General features: G+C 39.6%; 1 protein-coding gene and 1 long non-coding RNA gene across 2 annotated transcripts in view; both read right to left on the bottom strand.

Moving 5' to 3' along the window:
• The window catches only part of THBS2 (thrombospondin 2), a 32510-nt gene extending 31238 nt beyond the window's left edge, over positions 1 to 1272 (bottom strand). Inside the window, 2 exon segments of the mRNA NM_001397325.1 lie at positions 126 to 200; positions 1175 to 1272. Coding sequence (NP_001384254.1) covers positions 126 to 200; positions 1175 to 1181 — 82 coding nt within the window. The 5' untranslated portion in view covers positions 1182 to 1272.
• A 5331-nt stretch (positions 1273 to 6603) lies between these two features.
• LOC121110377 lies at positions 6604 to 19008 on the bottom strand. The gene is made up of 5 exons (XR_005858277.1): positions 18070 to 19008; positions 14070 to 14204; positions 12878 to 12949; positions 8590 to 8683; positions 6604 to 7897 (listed from the first exon to the last, which is right to left on the bottom strand). It is a non-coding gene; the product is annotated as an uncharacterized LOC121110377 (long non-coding RNA).
• Positions 19009 to 19876: the final 868 nt, after the last annotated feature.

Here is a 19876-nt window from a genome sequence, read left to right as displayed (position 1 = left end):
CTACAATTCCAAGACATTTTAAAAGTCTTACAGAATTACTGTGCCTATTCTAAGTCAGGCAAGTCTGTTGTTAAGCCAGACTTCATATTTGTGAGTTGCTCAATTTATAAAGCATTAAAACTTACCCTGAGCATCTGAGGAAACCCACAGGGTTATGAAGACAGCAAGCCACAACAGCCTGCTCCTCTGCAGCATAACTCCTAAGAATAAACCAAAAAGTAGTATTACAGAAACAATCATTATAAACTACAAATATTTTAATTAACCTTAGTATACACCATAAACAGAATCTTCATTATATACTACGCATATGAAGTCAAAATTTCTATCTTCTCTGATAACTGTCATACATATTCTGGGATTATTTTAATTCTAGAAGTAAAGCATTATGGCATCAAGCCACAGGATGATGATTGGAAAGGATAATGAATAAGGCTCGTTTCCATGTAAATGGCCCTAGGAGTGAAAAAAGGAAAGCCATACAGAATTTTTTCTCCTCTGCAATTGTTACCATGTGGCATAGATACACCACACAGTACTCCGTAAGACACAGCACAAAGGCCAGATCTAACTACTGGAAATAGCTTCCAGGACCTTTCCTAGTATCATCATACAAACTCCTCTTACTCATACACATATCATTATCCATTCCAACAACGCACTGTACCCAATCATAGCTGGAGAAAGTGCCTTTCAACACGATGCTATTCCTGCCCTGCAGCGCTGTACAACCACAAGACACATAACTGCATCTCCATATGCGTGCACTCCCACAATGAATGGAGCAGGCGGCGGCCGCTTGAACGTGCAGACATTCCCTTTTCTGCATGCACCCATCAGCAGCACTCCCAATACTCCACGCACGTTTGGAACCGCTCAGGAATACCACCTATGTCCTTTCTCATACAGATCTTTTTATCTCCAGGAGCTCTTATCATTCAGCGCCCCGATGTACTACAGCTACAGCCACACACTGACGAATGCAGGGCAGCGGCTCAATCCCACCTCTCTCTCCCCGCGGGTCCCCCTGGGGAAGCTCCCATCCCGGTGCCGGAGGTTCCTCCTTCCACCCCCCTAAAACCATAGGGCAACGCGAGATGCGCAGCCCACTGCCCCGGGTGAGCTGTCCGGAGCCGGATCAGCCTGCAGAGAGCCACGGCGACTTACGCCTCACCTGGCATAAGGAGAGCCGACGGGACGAGAGGGCTCTGCCTGCTCCCGGGGCGCTGCCGGCGTTGCGGAGCGGATCGCGGCGCCCTACCGCCGTCGCACATCCCTCCGCGGCCCCGCGCGCCGCGCCGCCGCCTTTATGGGCTGCGGGCCGGGCCCCGCTGTCAATCAGCGGCGGCGGGGCGCGCCCCCCGCTCGCTTCTCGGCGGCAGTGACACGGCCCCCCACCGCCCCCTCCCCGCCGGGCCGCCCGCTCTCGCCTACCTGCGGGGCGACGGCGGCCCGGCCCCCTGTCCCTGTACCGCCCCGCGCGGGGGGCGGTGCGGGAGGCGGGCCGGCCCCCCGGAGGCGCGGAGGGGAGGATAGGAGAGAAGAGAGGAGTGGCGGTCGGGTGGGGTGTTGTGCCCGTCGACTACTCGCGGCTCCAAGGACGGTGGAGCGCGGCCGGGCCGGCGCGGCAGAGCCCCCGGGAGGCGGCGCCAGGCACCGTGCGCGGCCGGGACCCGCGGCTGGGCTTCCCGAGTCGCGGCCCCTCCGGCCCTGCACGTCGGCAGCTGAGGGCTCGTGCTGCGGCAAAGCTCAGCCTTCCCCAGCACAGAACCCTATCCTTCTCAGCCCTTCTGTCTTTTCACTTTGAGGTGGCAACTCAGCGGCTGCCCTGGGCACCGTCACCAAGTTGGTAAAGTGCCTGTCGGGCCAGTCAGAAGTTCCTCAAGGGTGCACCCCATCCCTCTCTTCTCCTGGCAGGAGCGTTGATCCCCTTTGACCTGGCACTGGGCTGTCCTAGGCATGCTTCTTATGGAGGGAGCCATGCCTCGGTTCGATATAACCAGCACACAAAACATCTCTGTCATGTCTTGTTCCCAATCTGGAGGTGTCTGGAAAATGTCCTCCCAAAGCAACCCTCAGACTCATCATTTGTCCTGCTGTGGAGCAGCGAGAACGTTCCGTGTGGAACGTTCCATGTGGAGAATGAATCCCTGTGGTGGGTCCTGCCCTGCAGCACAGGGAAGTTTCAGAATTCAAAGGGAAGACCAGGATCCCTGCTTTGCTGAGGCTGGAAGCGGGTTTGCACAACATCTGTGGAAGGATTCTGCAGCTGATGAAAAGAGGCATGGGTTTGGGCTCCGAGAAGTGTGATGAATGCAGAGGGTAGAGCCCCATCAAACGTATAGGTGGATAAACACTATCAATGTTTTGTTTTGTTTTGTTTTAAAAAAAAGTGTATGGAGAATGAAGTATAGAAAATCACTGACTTTGTCATCACCATTTGAAATTCCAGTAGGAAAACATGTTGCTCTTTCAAAACACAGAAGACTTCAAAGGGTTCAATCTGTCACTAGAGCAGAAAATGCCAACGCAAGCATCACTGCTTTGCCGTTTGCCATGGAAGCTCCTTCCAATTTGGCTGGCCTTGGCCTTGCAGGGTAGTGGGAGCCAAGGAACTTTCCCCTTTCTCGCAGGTCCAGGGGTCTGAGCCAAGCTAGGAGGGAGAGGGCTTTTTTGTCTTCCTAAGACATTTGGTTTTCAGTTTTGCGAAACCTCAAGAATTTAAAAAAAATAGCTAATGAAGTTCACAAAACCTCAAATTCTACTGCATTTACTCATTCCCCCCACTACATTAAGTTAGTCTTTATATATGTGGCTGTGCAATGCATTTTCCACAGGACTTTGAACAGGACTGGCATAATTGTATTCAGGAATCTGCTCTGGGTTTACACTTGAAGAGGAGAGGGCAGCAAAGACTTTCAGAGGCCTAGAAGGTATCTGAGATAGTACAGTTCACTCTTACTACATGCATATGAAAACACTTTTTACAGTGCAGATTTTCAAGTCAGTAAAAAGACAGCACAAAGCAGAGATAAATTTTGTCCTGATTGCTTTTAACCAGCAACCCCATAATAAAACCCTTCTTTCCATCTCTGTGTGTGTTGCAGGAATGAAAGATTGATAGCATATTGTTTCAAGCTGAGTGATTTGCATAGAAGATGATGACCTTTGAGGAGACAGATTTGCTTCTCTTCTCTCTGACTGTGAAAGTGCTCACTGCTTACTTTCCCCTGGCCACATTTAAGGAAGTAAACGTTGTCTTCATCATAGGACTCTTGACAGAAGGGATTACAGTACTGAATACACGTGCTGCTTTCCCCTGCTAGCCTACACGCAAATACTAGAATCATGTTCACATCTCTTATCAGTCTACCTGCTTGTTTAGTAGAGTGTGAAAAAGAGCAACAGTAATTACAAAGATCAAGTCAGATTTGCTAATATTTAGGAACACTAATGAGGTAACAATAGTTTTCATATGAATGGTTTTCTTTGGTGTTTTACCTTTTATTGCATTTTGTTTCAGACTGGCTCATCTGACATGAGCACAGGTACATTTCGTTTCTTTACACCACCTCCCTTTGCTGCTTTCTGTCTGCTAATTGGTGTTTAATTTTTTGTTCCTTCTGCATCAGCCTTAGGGACTTTGGATCATGTGAGCTTCATGTCAAGTAGCATACACTACTGAAAACCACTGGGGAATGGCAGGACCCCAGTGAGTCTGGTTCCACACTGTCTTGGAGAGAAATGACCATTGAATTAGGCTGTACAGAATATTTCTCCACCACTGTGTCATGTATGCGTACCAGAACTAGAAGATGGCAGTATGAGCAGTAAGAATTTTGTCCATATTGGCTCTCCAGGGTTGTTTGTAGAGGTCATGAACTACCTTTTGTGGCAAATATCAACTTTCTAATCTCTGGATTAAAAAATAATAATATTAACTGCAGCATAATTTGTTGATTTCCTATGTAATTTCAGTAAAAGCTGACATCAAAAACAGATCTGATAAATGTAGTAATTTTCACAAGCTTATAGGAGAAGTATTACCCCTGGAACAACAGGCTGCTTCTAAGCAGCTTGCTACCAATTAGACCACTACAAGAGCAATGGGGTAAGAATCCATGCCTCTACTATGTAGGTTAGATTGAGTGTTTTAACAGTCCTTGAAAGCCCTGAAATCTGGAAATCTCTGGGCTTCCTTTGCAAGTGCTGCTGGAACAGCTGTGGTTTTAAGTTCTGTTTTTCTGTTAAATTCCTCGAAATTCAATGTTGAAATGGAGATTTTCTTTCCTTTTTTTTTTTTTTTTTTCCAATTTCCAATTGAATACATAAAGTACAACAGTGTATTTCATGGTGAGGCTTAATTTTCATAACTAACTATAACTGGGTTACAAAGCTAAAACAGATGACTTAAGATTAGTATGTGACTCAGACGTTTAGATTTCTGAATGAGCTATTACTGATAGGGAGAATGACCTGGATGGTTCCAAAAATGATATGCTGGAAGTACTCCAGCTAAATGCAGTTTGAACACTAGCATAAATTACACTGGGAACAATGAATTCATCTAGGATGAGGGAGAAAGTTATTTTTGACAAAGCTTTATGTATGGCTTAGTGTAAGTTCTGATGCAAAAGTGGTCAAGATAAATTGATACTGTCGTCAGATACTTGGTTTTCCTTTTTTTTTTTTTTTTTTTTCCAAAAAGAGAAGTGTTCTATATCCAACCTTCCTTAAATAAGTTTCAGGTATAAAATACATCCAATTACACGTGCTGACATCTTCTCTCAGCCAAGACGGCTGTGGGCTTTATTTGCAATAATCTTGTCAAAGAGGGAAATCTTAGGATCATCCATTTACAAACTTGGTTCATACTCAACTAAGTGCTTATACATAAAAGCGTATTTAGTGGTGTTAGCTGGATGACTGAGGTTAAAACTCAGCTAAATTGATTCCTGTACAATTTAATGATCATCCTGCAATAACTTACAGAACAAGAAGTGGAGCCTTAGGCGTCTAACTCATGGTCAGAAACTCAAAACAGGAAACTTTTTTTTTTTTTTTAATAAGAGGAACAGCATACATCACTTTCATAAAACTAAGTAGAAGTACTGACTTTCATAAAGCTAATACTGTCTTTATTATCTGGACTGTAACTGTATAATTTCTGTTTTATTTGATGTATTCTGTTCTCTGTATGTCAAACAGAATTTGAACTGTCATATTTTCGTATGTTCAAATATAGTCCAAATCTCAAAGCTTTTATCCAGTTGCTTTTAATCCATATTGAGAAGTAAAACATACTGAAGTTGGTAGTAGTGTTACCTGAGGAGCAAATGAATGTAACAAAAATGATACCTTCAGTGGTTCAGCTCAAATCATAAAGATTGTTCAGGTGATCAGCTGTCACTCATTTTGGTAGGAGATGAAAGAGGAGATATGAGAAGGGAGGTGAGAGATATATCTTACAAGACCTTCTGCCTTTTCCCTGTATAAATGAAATACTACACACTTTCTGAGGTCTTAAGAAATTATAGCAAATATTTGAATGATCTCAGTCTAAAAAGGATTTTTATGAGAGACCCATGTTGGTGTTTCATCATCATCTCCTTGCTTACCCATACATCTGTCCCATGAAGTTCGGGTTAATCCCACTGTTAGATGTGGTGACTGTTGTGGGGAGCTGCCTCTACCATGCTCACTCCCTGCTATGTAGGCCCCACTGTCTGCACCCTTTTTCTTGCATTCCATTCTTCTATAGGAGCTTGAGGGTGGCCAAAATCAAAGTATGATCTCATCAGGTACAGTGCATCCCTGAAACAAGGTGCTCACAGATTTGGGAGACACCAAACAGAGCACGAGAAACATACTCAAAGAATTGAAACCGGAAAAAAAATAAATAAATAAATTGAAAAGCCACAGAAAACAGTCTAGGAGTTTGATATCTCTCCATATGTGCAAAACTCCCACAAATGGAGTCATGGGTCCCACAGGATGAAGTGAAGAGATGAAAGAAAGCAATTCATGAAACTACTACAGTTGGCTGTGGGATTCTAACTGGGAGACAGAGCTTCATTCAGCTGTAGCTCGATAATGACTATGATGATTAAAGCTGAGCAAATAATTCCCGTATTTTATTATTATTATTTCACTCTGAGTGAAAAACCAGTGTAGCTTGGTTATGCTAGTTTAAAAATGCTGAAGTTTAAACCCACCTTGGGTAAAAATGTGTAGCTTTACTTCTGTTTACTTTGATTAATCATGTAGTTAACGTCAACCTTATAATCAGAAACTACAACAGGCCTTGTGTTTGCCTTTTCATTTGAACTTTGATTACTATTTTTCTTCATTCTTCTGAATCCAAATCCTAAATATTGTTAATATTTAACAATCACTAAAATATATATAGAAAGTATCTAGAAAATACATTGGTCTATAACAACCTGCAGATTTCATTTCCAAGGTGGCTTGCTAATTACTTGTCTGCTCATCTGAATGGCTCTTCATTCAAAAGTCTGGCTCTCCATAATTCATTAGAAATAGTATTCTATGTGCAGTTATTTTTTTCAATTTCTTTATAGACTAACGGTGAAAAAATGATATTTTTACCACTGTATTTTATAAAAATAACAGCTGTTTCAAATTGTTCCTTTGAAAGACATAGTTTAACATTTCAGCATTCCATATGACTTGTATAACTTTACTGTGATAAGAAAATTCTAGTAGATAGTCTACTAAATAGTAGATAGTCCTGTTCAGGTTTGATCTTGAAGAAACATTTTTGATCAAGTAGGCAGCAAGGCAAATGGCCAGCATCATCTTTGACTAACAACTGTAGGACTACATTGTAGTTACATGTAAGTCCCTATGAGGCCACATTTTTACATTTAATGAAAAGCCTTTGTCAACATAATAAACAAAGCAAAAATTTATTAGATATTTAAAAGCTATTTAATCATTTCATTGTCACAGATAGATAAGTAAATCCTGATTTGTTTCTGTTATTAAATTACTCAGTGCTGTCTTGATGCTACAATTTTCTTAGATTCATTTCCAGTATATGTAAATGAGTGGAATAATTGGAACATGAGCATGTGTATGTTGTGTGCCAAAATTAGACTGAGGTTCTTTCTTTGTTGGAAAACATAGTTTTAGTAATTAATAAAAATCTAACTGCTGGCATTTGTTTAGAATTTCTATGTCAGGCTCTTGGATTTTCACAAAAGTGAAGTTAGACACCGCCTCTGCAAGAATGGATTTCATTCTGAAAATGAAAATTATTCAATTTCTTTGCCCAAACTTTTGTTCCTTCTTTGCAGCATCAATAATAAGGAGTGTATGGACGATGGAGTAGGGTATGTTCAGCCAACTGCTGCTTCCAATCTCTCAAACAACCTTCTGAATGGAGCTGATGAGTGTCGCATAATCAGAGAACAAGGTTATTTATACCACGTGGCCTAAGTATAAGGCATGCATCAGCCTACTGTGAACAGGATATGAATTTGGGTCATGTGTCTCTCTGTTGTTGTGTCTTCTTTAAAAGACTTCTCTGAGATTATCAGAAGATTGACAGCTTTAATGTCACAGAACAACAGCAATAATTTATTGTACAGTGGCTGTAGTTCAAACACAGTCCACAAACTTGAAAGACATCTGGCTAATGATGCCAGTGTTGTAGCCATAGGTACACAAGTTGTTTACTGATCATTCATACCATCTCAGTTGAGAGGATGTTTCTCATCTTTCTTTTAAACATGCAATGGTAATTTCTGCTCCTGTTAGGACATAATCTGACCTTATAATATAAATCTTCAGTGATTAGCTCTGCCAGGAGAATCAGTAGCTTCCAACTGTCTTAGACATATGGCTTCCAACAGTCAGATCCATGGAAGAAAGGCTGTGTTGCCACAAAACAAAATGATCTCAGATTATTTGTTGGGAAAAAAAAAAAAAAAGATAACTATTGCTCTTTTCTGAGATTTGGACCAGTTAGGATGACAGTTTTCTTAGAAATTCAGTCCCAGATGTAATTAAAAAGTCATCAGACTTCTGCATCACAGAAGTCTATGTAAGGTTGAACACACAGCCAAAAGGAAATGTGTTTAAGAGCTTTCATAAAATGAGGCCAGCACCAGATCTTCTTTGATTGTTAGGCAACCTATTTCACAACTGCCTTTAGTCATCTGACTTCATGATAGAAAGCAGATTTGGTGCATGTTTGTGCGTTTTAAAAGAGGTAACCAGGTCATGGCACGGGATCATGTCAGCTGAACAGTATTGTATTATGGACATCGCTTTATTAGGTCCATTCTACAACTTCTCATCAATTTACAAAGATGTCAAGAAGCATACTTCCTGACATTAAAAGAAAAGGTTGTTTGTTTGTTTGTTTTTCTCTATCAACATGAAGAACAGGATAAGAACCATAAGAACTTTAAAACTAGTGTTGCTAAGGAAAAGAAGATGTCAAGTAGGAAAGTGAGATTTTAGAGAATTCTGATTGTGTTGGGCCACCAAGTTACTGTAGCTATAAAAACTCTAGGTAGAACTTTTCTCATTTAGCTTATAAGCTAGTCTTAAAAGTCTTACCTAGCCTTGGACTGACTTCTGTTAACAGAGAGACACAGGCATTTCCAGAATGTGACTCTTCCTCTCCTAAAAGCAAGTCTAAAGTTACTAAGATCTAGAGGAAAGAAGACCAAAGACCAAAATGAACAAAACATGCACAAACATTGTTCGTCATAGTGACAGTACATGTAAGATATGTCAGAGTTCACATGCCTTTCTGGTAAGTCTGAACACATTTTTTTTTTCCAAAAGTGGTACTCTCTATGTAACCTTTCCAAGGTTCCTTTGGTGTTTCCTACTTAAAGATTCTACAATTACATATATTTTTTTCTTTGATAGCAAGTTGCTACTTGGCTTCCCAATTCCATGTGTAGCTAAAGAATGAATGCAAAAACTACAAAGAGTACTTAAAATTCAACAGTGAATAAATGAGGACCTTGATATTTATTACACAGAAACAAGAGAAGATAGAATGCACTAAATTCAGGTATAGACTGTGATGTTTAAGTCAATGCTGCAGTCATAAAAGCCAGATTGGGAAGAAGAGTTGATTTCTCATTGAAACTCTGAACTCTATAACAGCAAGATAAACCATCCACACAATCAGACCAATTGTGTAAAAAGCTGAAGTCATCGCAGGTCTTGTACCTAACCTCATGCAGAGACTCACACAGAGTATAAAATACCTCGAAAAAGACACAGAAATTCCCTCCTATCAAACCACATTTATTCACTGGTTGGATCATTACACAGATATCTGCTGGAGGTTGCAGAAACAAAGGAAGCAGAGACAGAGTAGCGACTCTGGCTTTGGTCAAGGATAGGCCTACACTTCCCTGTGGGTTTCAGAGTTGCCTCTGGGCATAATGAATTTGGACACCAAGTTCAATACAGCAGTGAGGGAGTGATATGCTTCATGGCTCTCTGAGGTTGGTGCTTCAGCAGCCAGCTAATGATTGCATTGTTAAAGACTGAGGTGCGATTGCCACTGAGTCAAACAAATTATCTGCAAAGATGCCATGAAACATCAGTGAATTTTGAATATCTCAGATTTTTTCCAGGGGTTGGAACTTGACTAAGTACCATTGCTGATTTGGCAAAATGGGAACACTTTTCCCTGAATTTTAAAAATTTGTTTCAAAAATGAGGGTACAAAATCTTTCATGGAACAGCATTTAAGTATGAGTTGAGAAAATTAGATGTGAGATGGACCCATTCCAATCTCAGAAATTCAGAAACAGCCTTCACAACTATTTTTGCCTAAAATTTCCTAAAAAGTATTGTGACAGCCTCAGAACCAGAAACTTTTAGCTTGGAGCATGGCCAAGGGAAAAACTTAAAAGCTAATAAGATGAGAATCAGGCAGCCTTAATATAGAGATGTCATCTGCATTGCTTGTAACATTCCTATTGTGTATATAGCAGTTGTTGCTGGATACCTTGGTATAATCCACAAGTATCACATTAACTATACCACCAAATATTAAGCAAATATAAGAGATTTATGTTGGTAGGAAATAGAATTTGACTTTCAGAGTGTAGGCATGTTCTTAGGAAGGGAGGATCAAGGACTTTTCCTAGTCAAGCCATAGTCTCTTGAATGATTATTCTAATAGGAATTGTATATCTACATCTCTGACTAATCCAAAGGGTTGAAGAGAAGTATGGTTGAGCAAAGAAAATAATCCTTTAATCTGTACTGATTCAAAAATTAATGATGACTTTATGGTCACAGGCGAGTTGAACTGGAATCAGTACTGCGTTCTGAAGCTGAAAGCATGAAAGCATGAAGCAGAAACCTCAGAAAACATACTTCATGCTTTGAACAGGCAATATGAAGATAAAATGTGATGCTCATTTTATAAAGCTCTGGAAGTAAAAAGGAGTCCTGCAGGAAAACTTCAATACTCCAGTAAAGTGGTATGCATAAAAAAATAGATCCCACAAAATGAAGTGTAGCTGATCTTTTGTATTTTGAAGGAAAAATTGTATGTGACTTTTTAACATATTTCCATGTCAATCCTGTGTATCCATTTCATGTAATAAGCTTTTGCTAAGAGTAAAATTTATTGGGAAAATATCTGATGCTTCTCACATCACAAAGATGAAGAATTTTTTGTTAGTTGTCTCGCCCATGAAACTTAAGAAATCTCTAATGACAATTGTAAAGTTGTATCCTAGAGACAGGCATGAAAAGAACTCCTCAGCCTAAAGTGACTGCCATAAGTAACTCCTCAATTCAGCTGTGTTTAGAAGGGCGTGCGAAGAGGTCACTAAAACTATACATCAGACTGGGAAGTCTCACCAGAAAAACACGCATTTCTGAGGGTGACAAGGCAGCATGCATTGTCTCAACATTATGGAATATGGAACAAGTCCTCATGTCTATACTCAATTTTTAATCATTACTCACTCAAAAATATCACTAAATGCAATGGGAATAGTGCCAGGATAAAGTCTGAATTACCACTGGGACTGACATTGTTTACTGTTTAAAAGATGACTATTCCAAGTACTCCAAAATTCACATTAACTTTGTTCAGAAAACTGTCAGCCTCTTGAGTCTGCAATGCAGTGTTATTACTGCAGCTTCAAGATCACGTGAGCAGTCAATTCCAAAGTGCCCCCACTTCTATACCTGTGAAGTCCCATGCAAACTTTCTTGATTCTTCATTTTGCATAAGGTTGACATGGATCATATTGGCTTGGCTTGGCTCAGCCTTTCTAGGAACAAGCCTTCACATTTAGGATAAGTCTCTTCGTAACACTCTCAAATACTTCTCAGAAGCTTTTGTGGGTCAGAGTGAAGGTTTGGGAATAGGAGCAGAAGAGCAGGGACAGGAGAAGACATATAGCGCAAGAGGGTGCTGCAGAGGCAGAAGAGAGTGGGTAGCTTATTTGCATTTCCTTGTTTTCAGAAAATGAAGTATGTATTGCACAAAGTGCGAGTTTGGGTGTTCTCCTAGGTTCTGTATGTTCTGAGGATTTTCATGGAAATGTAACACCATATCTGCTCCTTGTATTCCAAGTAGCCTGTTGAAGGACGCTTGATATTCTAAGACATTTCAAAAAAGTATATTGTCTGTTTCTGAGTTTTAACCAGTCATACAGTCATTGAAGAAAATTCACATTCTAACTACTGTACTTCTTTCAAGTCCGTCTGATTTAAAAAATAACAAAAAATAGAAAGTTAAAAAGCTGTAAATAGTGAGAATAGAGCAGTCCACTGGGTGTTATGTCATGCATATTTTAATTGGGTAAAAAGAAAACAAAAACGATACTGATATGTATCATAACCCTATGTTTATATATTGTGGTTAGCCAACTGAGAAAAATATCTCCTTCAGCTATTTCCTTTCTCTGTCATGGTTTGTAAAAAGCCTTCTGGAATATTTTAGATGAGAAATATGAAACTGCTTTTTTATATATTCCATTAGAAATATTTCCCTAGTCCAAGAAAGTGGTGGAGAATATATTGAATGGGAAGTAGGCTTAGCTAGTCAAATGCTGGTTGGCTTGTGTCAAGTATCTTGGACAATCCTGACAACTTTGCAGGAAAAAAGAAATCCATATATGAAAACATAGACTGATGGAGGAATTAAAGATGTGAAGCATTCTTGGTAACATACAGGAGTTCTACTACCGGAGGTGCAGCCATCTTTGGCTGATGAAGTAGAAAGCACACAGTGCAAGCACATTTTTTTCATTGACTAGCTTTTTGGATTTGGCTTAAAGAACAGTCTTAACTGACATGTGGTTAATGATACTGTACATGAAGGCAATAAAATTCCCTTCACTTTTTCCTCACTCTCTGCATGAGTGATGAATGTAATGACATTCTCTGTCTTTGTTCTTACGTTCACTCTTTGAATTGCTACTTGCAGATGCCAAATTGCTTTGCACCTGATTTGTCAAAAGAAATCTTTTTTTCTACCACTCAAATCTAGCAAAGGAAATAGTCTGAGATTGGTTCAGTGGTTTGTAGGGGGAACACAAAGTTCTGGCAGGTTGTGTGTTATTTCTGTGCCCTCTTTCCTTAGCAGTTATATTTATACTATTGCTCCTGATTCCATTTCCTCTCAGTTCTCTATATCACGGTGGTAGATCTTAATTAAAATTAATTGTTAATTGTTAAAAAAAAATATATGTTTGGAATGAGAGGAGTGTGTCTGCCATGAAATAAAATAATGTTTTTGGATGTGCACATCTGCAACGTAGCATCATTTCACTTCTAATTAAATATGTAAACTGTTTGTCTTTGAGAAGACTCTTTTGCTGGGAATAAGATGGTATGCAGAAATGACACTTACAGCTTTTTAGCTTTCCCTCAGTGAGATCCTTCTTACAGTAACATGAGAGGCAAGGTTTCCAGATGTCACTGTCTGCAAAGGAAAACAGATCTTCCTTTTTATATGACCCACACAGTGTGTTTAACTTCACCGTACACTGCTATACCAGGAAGGCAGTATCACATTGGTACTATATCTCATAGCCTTAGGGATAACATAATACGGGACTATAAAGAAATCTGTAATGGGTGAAATACAGTACAGTCATTCAATTCATGTTAGGTTGAGACACAACATTTGAAATCAATTAAGTAGTGTCTGATTATATCTAAACCCTGGATACCCTCTTCAACAATATATACATATACATGTATTTATAAAATACCCTTGCTCTGTGAAGCTGGGAAGGAAGGAAGGGAGGAAGGGAGGAAGGGAGGAAGGGAGGAAGGGAGGAAGGAAGGAAGGAAGGAAGGAAGGAAGGAAGGAAGGAAGGAAGGAAGGAAGGAAGGAAGGAAGGAAGGAAGGAAGGAAGGAAGGAAGGAAGGAAGGAAGGAAGGAAGGAAGGAAGGAAGGAAGGAAGGAAGGAAGGGAAGGAAGGGAAGGAAGGGAGGAAGGAAGGAAGCTGGGAAGGAAGCTGGGAAGGAAGGAAGGAAGGAAGGAAGGAAGGAAGGAAGGAAGGAAGGAAGGAAGGAAGGAAGGAAGGAAGGAAGGAAGGAAGGAAGGAAGGAAGGAAGGAAGGAAGGAAGGAAGGAAGGAAGGAAGGAAGGAAGGAAGGGAAGGAAGGGAAGGAAGGGAGGAAGGGAGGAAGGGAGGAAGGGAGGAAGGGAGGAAGGGAGGAAGGAAGGAAGGAAGGAAGGAAGGAAGGAAGGAAGGAAGGAAGGAAGGAAGGAAGGAAGGAAGGAAGGAAGGAAGGAAGGAAGGAAGGAAGGAAGGAAGGAAGGAAGGGAAGGAAGGGAAGGAAGGGAGGAAGGGAGGAAGGGAGGAAGGGAGGAAGGGAGGAAGGGAGGAAGGGAGGAAGGGAGGAAGGGAGGAAGGAAGGAAGGAAGGAAGGAAGGAAGGAAGGAAGGAAGGAAGGAAGGAAGGAAGGAAGGAAGGAAGGAAGGAAGGAAGGAAGGAAGGAAGGGAAGGACGGAAGGAAGGGAAGGAAGGAAAGGAAGGAAGGAAGGAAGGAAGGTCACAATCAGGAAAAAGCCGTTCTCTGCTAGCAACAGACATTTTCCTACTGGCTTCCTGAAGAAACTTTTTCTGTTTGCTGCAGTTGTGAGATTCATCTTGTTGCTACCTAGGAGTTTCTTGCCTAGCCACCTGGAACAGCTGAAATCGGGATCCTCAGTAGTGATGATGGTGACTGAAAGGGAAGGTGAATTACAGTAACTTCTCTCTATATAATTGTAAGATTCACAGCACCAAAACAAAAACAAAACAAAAAAACAAACAAACAAACAAACAAAAAAGCCATGAATGGCTCTGTGCAGATTGAATTCAGCATGAAAACCATGTGAACTTTCCCTCAGGTGATGATCTAGGTAAGAAATTCAAAAAACATGGGGAGAAAATGACATTATGAGAGGATGAAGGAAGACAAATGCAGAGGAGATAAAAATAAGCCAATGGAAGTGGATAAACGACACATTAATAGAATATAGCCTACTGGAAAAGTAAAGTCATTTTTGGATGGCTGTGATGTTCTACCTGAGTAAACTTGGTATGTTCTATAACCGCACAGTTTCAGAAACACCATATGAGGAAGTGAATACTTCATCTGTATAGACTTGGAAAGAAAATCATAAAAACCATTTTTTCCACCAAGATATTTGTTGAATGGAATAAGGCATCCTGTCCCTTACTGGCTCAGATAGGTATTCAGGTGAAATCATGTTATTTCATTGACTTCATTCAACAGAAAGCAATCTTCTCATGAGCGATTTGTCTTCCTGTCTGAACATATAATACTAATAAGCCACAAGTGCAAAACTGTAATTAAATAGAGGAAGAAGATTCAATGGAAATTGGAGAACTAAGTAATAATGTCCTATCTGGGGAATTATCAGCAAAAACTCCTTCTCACTGTTGTGCTAGGAGACATTACTATGTTACAGACAATATTTTCTGCCTGGTGGACGGCATTTAATAATTACACAGTAGTAGGTAGCAGCACCTTTTATAAATTTTAGTGGGGAGGGCAGAGGACAACGTGGATCCAGTTTTCCACTTACACAGAGAAAAGGACTTACAGACATCCTCCAGTTCTAGTTATGAGACGGTTTTAATGGTCACAATAGGAAGGGTTTATAGAAGCAAAAGAGCAAAAGAGTTCTTCAAGCAGAAGAAATGTTAATTATATACCATCTCGAAACGTTAATTATATACCATCTTGTCTTTCCCTGCAGTTGTATGTAGCTTACAAATTTGGGTATCTGTCTTCGATGTTAAGGTAGCCAATTCCTGAGGGTTTAGGGAAGAGAGGATAGACTTTAATTTCTTCTTCTCCCACTGTTTCTCTTTATGAGGGAATAGAAAATAAGCAGCCACATCAGCGGGAAGCAGGGGAGGCAGTAGCTGTTTCTGAGAACATCTCTGTGTTTTGTATGGATCAGTAAATGAATCAACTCAAGAGAATAAAGAAATGTGAAAAAAAGATGCAAGACTCTTCCCCCAAAGCCACAGTAGATTATACTCAGTAGCAGTTATACAGAAGTTAAGTGCATATCTTCATAAAGGGGTTAATCTTTCATAAAACTGTCTTTAAAATGTCAGTCTAGCCTGAAAATGAGAGAGGGGGAGGGAGAGAAGTCTTGTGTCTGTCTGTCTGTGTGTATGTATACATAATAAAAGGTAAAATATATACAAATGAATTGAGGCCTACTTGTGGAATTTGTTTATTTAAAAAAATAAATTAAATAATAACATCCTTATGCTTGAGGGGGAAAAAAAAAAAACTAATTTGATGCAGCTTTTCACAATAATATCCACACAGATCAAATACTCGTAGATCAGAGCAACTACACATTGCTAGACTGGTTGAGCCAGCAATACACTGCCTGTTCCTTCCCTCATGTATCTGCAAAAAAAATGGGAGAACATGAAGGATGCTATAAAGTGGGCAGATAGTATGAAGAAATAAAAAGACAATGTTTTCAGTTTGAGAACTAAACTTTGGAGAGACAAAATAAAGATCTCTTGCACAACCGTAGTATGCGTTGGGGAAAAAATCCTCTTGAAACCACAGGATTTTTATTTTCCTGTCAGAAACCTTTTACTAAATATGTATATAAAAAAAAAAAAAAAGAAAAAAAGAAAAAAAGAAAAAAAATTCCTGTCTGGAAAAAAACATTTAAACTTTCTAAACATAAATCATTGTCTCCCCCCACCCCATTCCTCCAGTGCAGAGCACCTGCTTTTGCTTTGTCCAGCTCTGGCTGCGTATTAAAGCTGCTGAGTTTTCCTAGAGAAGGAATGTGTCTTCTCTGCAAACTGCCCTGAAGTCAGCATTTTCTTGTCTGTTAACTTGTTTTTAACTTTCTCTAAGTTGCATTATATAAGCTCCTCACCTACGCCCTGTGAGTTTGTGGAAGGGATGAGCCACTGGAAATGGAACAAATGGAAATGGCAAAGCCAATGGAGTGAGATTTGCTGTGATAACAATTCATGCTGCCACGCAGCTGCCTCTCTTCCTATCCTAGCAAAGCACAGTGAAAATCAAGAAAAATATGAAACAGAGAAGCACCTCACAGCAACAACTGAAAGAAACATTCTCAAAGAAGTGACATTTCAGAAGAAACTTGGGCATACCACAGTCCTCTCCCAGTACTGCTTTAAATAAACTCTGAAATAGGAGTGTGCAGATGTGTATGTACACGTGGGAAAGAGTGACTGAAATGTTGTGCAGAAGAAAAAAACTGGGCACTCTGTTGGTTGGCAGCTGGCTAAACATGAGCCAGCCCAGTGCCCAGGTGGCCAAGAAGGCCAGCACCATCCTGGCTGTATCAGAAGTAGTGCAGTCAGCAGAAGCAGGGAGGTGATCATCCCCCTGTACTCAGCTCTGGTGAGGCTGCATCTTGAGTGCTGTGTTCAGTTCAGAGCACCTCACTACAAGAAGGATATTGTGTTGCTTGAGTATGTACAGAGAAGATCAACAAGGCTGGTGAAAGGACTCAAAAACAAGTAAATGAGTAGCTGCTGAAGGGGCTGTTTTGTCTGGAGGAGGCTGATAACTTCTTGAAATGAGGTCATGGTGAAGAAATTTGGTCTCTTTTCACAGGTGACAAATGCAAGGAAGTGAGGAAATGGCCTCAAGTAGCACTAGCAGAGTTTTTGATTGGATATCAAGAAGAATTTGTCATGGGTGGCTAAGCAATGGAAGAGGCTGCTCTTTGTATGTTTTATATTTTCCATAGAAATAAATTAGAGGCATTCATTTTAGGCCAATCAACATAGCTTGCTCTTTTCTTTCTTCCTATTTATGAAGATGTGTTTATAAATTTCTTCAGTATTCTTTATTTCCTATTATTTAACTGCAAAAATAAGTTTTGTTTTGTTTTTTCACTCTGCTGTACTGTGTGTCTTGTGTACATGCACCTTTCTTACTCAAAGAGCACAGCTCTGCAACACAACTGTCTCCTCCTTCAGCTTTGTAATGGGCCAATTGTTTTCTCTCCACTACCTAGACCATTGCCCTTTAACATGACTATCATGCTCCACCCCAGAGCTGTATTCTAGTAACACATGCAGTGTGGATGCCCTGATATGAACATTATCTCATGTGCCTGGCTATGGAGTTCCTTTTTAAGTGAAATGATAGACTGCAGTAATTTCGAATGATGAATTTCCATTAGTCTAATCGTAGCAGATTAGTTTTGTTTGTTTTTCCCAATACCCATTCCACTTCTGAAAAGCACTTATGCTTTTCAGTTCACTTTTTTTTCAGTATCAACATGACTTCGTTCATTGTTTTCAATGGGACTACATATGCCTGAAATAGACACAGAAGCACTTAACTATAGCAACTTAAATTACAAGATCATTACTACCATCAAAGCCCTGTATTTCACTTAAAATTGTGTATTTGTAACTGATTCTTTCACTTGAGGACTAGCATTTTCTAGGGCAAGGGACAAATATCCATGCAATTTCTAAATACATTTCAATCTCTGATCACCAACAAAGAAATAAGCTCGACTGGAGGAAATTCTTTTACAAAGGTATTTCCTTACCTCGAACCTCTCAAATTACTGCTTTACAAAATAGGCAGCAACTTGACATAAATCACCCTTTGCCTACGTTACTCCTTCACAGTGTCCATATACATTCCATCAGATGTGCGCATGCTGAGCCAGGTGCAGCATCACAATGCAAGCTGATATTGTGACAAAAAGAAAGACAAAAAGATGAAGAAAGACAAAAAGAAAAGCACTAAAAAAGTATAGTGGCATTCAGTGTGTTGGTATTCACATTTCCTTATATGTATAAAATAAATACAAAAGATAAAAACTGGCCCAGATAAAGTTAATAAAATAACTGTCATAGATTTCAGTACAGCTAAGAATGCAAGCAATGTTTATATTACCATGAAAGGAAGATCGTATCCAAACTTGACAGAGCTATTCTATTGTTAGAATTTAAAAGGCAGAAGATGCATCGTGGTTTCTTCTGCTGCCTTTAACCAATAGGTTTGGTGGCATTTACATGTCATCCTGTATTCTCCTTATAAACTTAGCATCATAACTGAAATTACAGATTAAGATTTCTTGTATGGTAAGATTTTCTGAGTATTATTTACTGTAACCATTTTCAAGAAAAGAAAGAAAGGGAAAACCAGTTCGTGTTTGATCTTTTCCCCAGACGTAATTTTTTTCTACCCAGACTCCAAATGTTTCATGGCCATTGTGTAAAACCATCACCTTCCTTTGTGGGTAATTAAGTCATCACAATAACACACTATGTTACTATGTACCAAAGCAAAAATGCCTGACTGCTATCAGGAAACTATAAAAGGCCAGATGTTTCTAAGAGTTCAGGCAGAATCACAAAGCTATCACTAATCTTCAGGTTTCTTGTGTAGGAGAAAGTGAACCCATGAAGTCAATGTGAACTTTCCTATATAGTTCATCCAACTTCATAAATTAAGTCGCAGCTTATCTTTTAGGACCTGGAGCGATAGTTCTCCTAAAAAAAAAAAAAAAAAAAAAAAAAAGAAAGAAAGAAAGAAAGAAAGAAAAAAAAAAGAAAGAAAAAAGAAAGTAAAAAGAGAGATTGGAAGTATCTGTAAAGTATCTAACTTTCAAGTCAGTCATATCAAATCTACATATTGCCAGATCATCAGGACAAAATACAGTGAAGAAATTCAGACCTGGGCACACCATCAGTTGCATTTCAACCCATCTATTCAGGACACAGGATATGGATCGATAGACTGTGTGTCAGCTTCATACTTTTAAGCCAACAGTATGCCAGTTTTGGCAGAAAACTTGAGTGATTTGGACCAGTGATGTTTGAAACAATGTTAAATTAGGCAAAGTTAATGGACTGAAAGTGTTTGAATCTATCTGAATCAGAGAAATAGGATCACACCAGGTTATTAGTTTGCATCCTAAGGTCTCAGCAATTGTAATTAAAACTCTAGAGGCAGATTATTACTGACTAGAAAGTTTTTTTGTTTTGTTTTGTTTTTATTGTTGAAACTGTTCTGTTATTTACAGATATGTACGTTTACTCTAGGGAAACAGTTTACTTAGTTTCTCAAATACTTCGGGTTAAGTTCAGCAGAACTTATGAAACAAGTTAACAAACTACATGGTAATAAGTAAATACCTTAAATATAAGAGAAAATGGGATGAAGGGAAAAGGGACACTGACAGCACTTGCTTCTCAAAAAGATGCAATATACTTCCCAAACCAGAGCTCTGAAATAGTCTCTAAGAAGCTATTTATTTTTACAAATATGTGTTTAATTACTAAAACACAGTATTTTCCTATGACTAAAAAGCATTAATTACTTTAACTTATTTTATGAAGTAAATA

The sequence above is a fragment of the Gallus gallus genome, chromosome 3 (assembly GCF_016699485.2).
Source record: "Gallus gallus isolate bGalGal1 chromosome 3, bGalGal1.mat.broiler.GRCg7b, whole genome shotgun sequence".
Taxonomy (NCBI): domain Eukaryota; kingdom Metazoa; phylum Chordata; class Aves; order Galliformes; family Phasianidae; genus Gallus; species Gallus gallus.
This window is presented reverse-complemented; position numbering and strand designations above follow the sequence as displayed.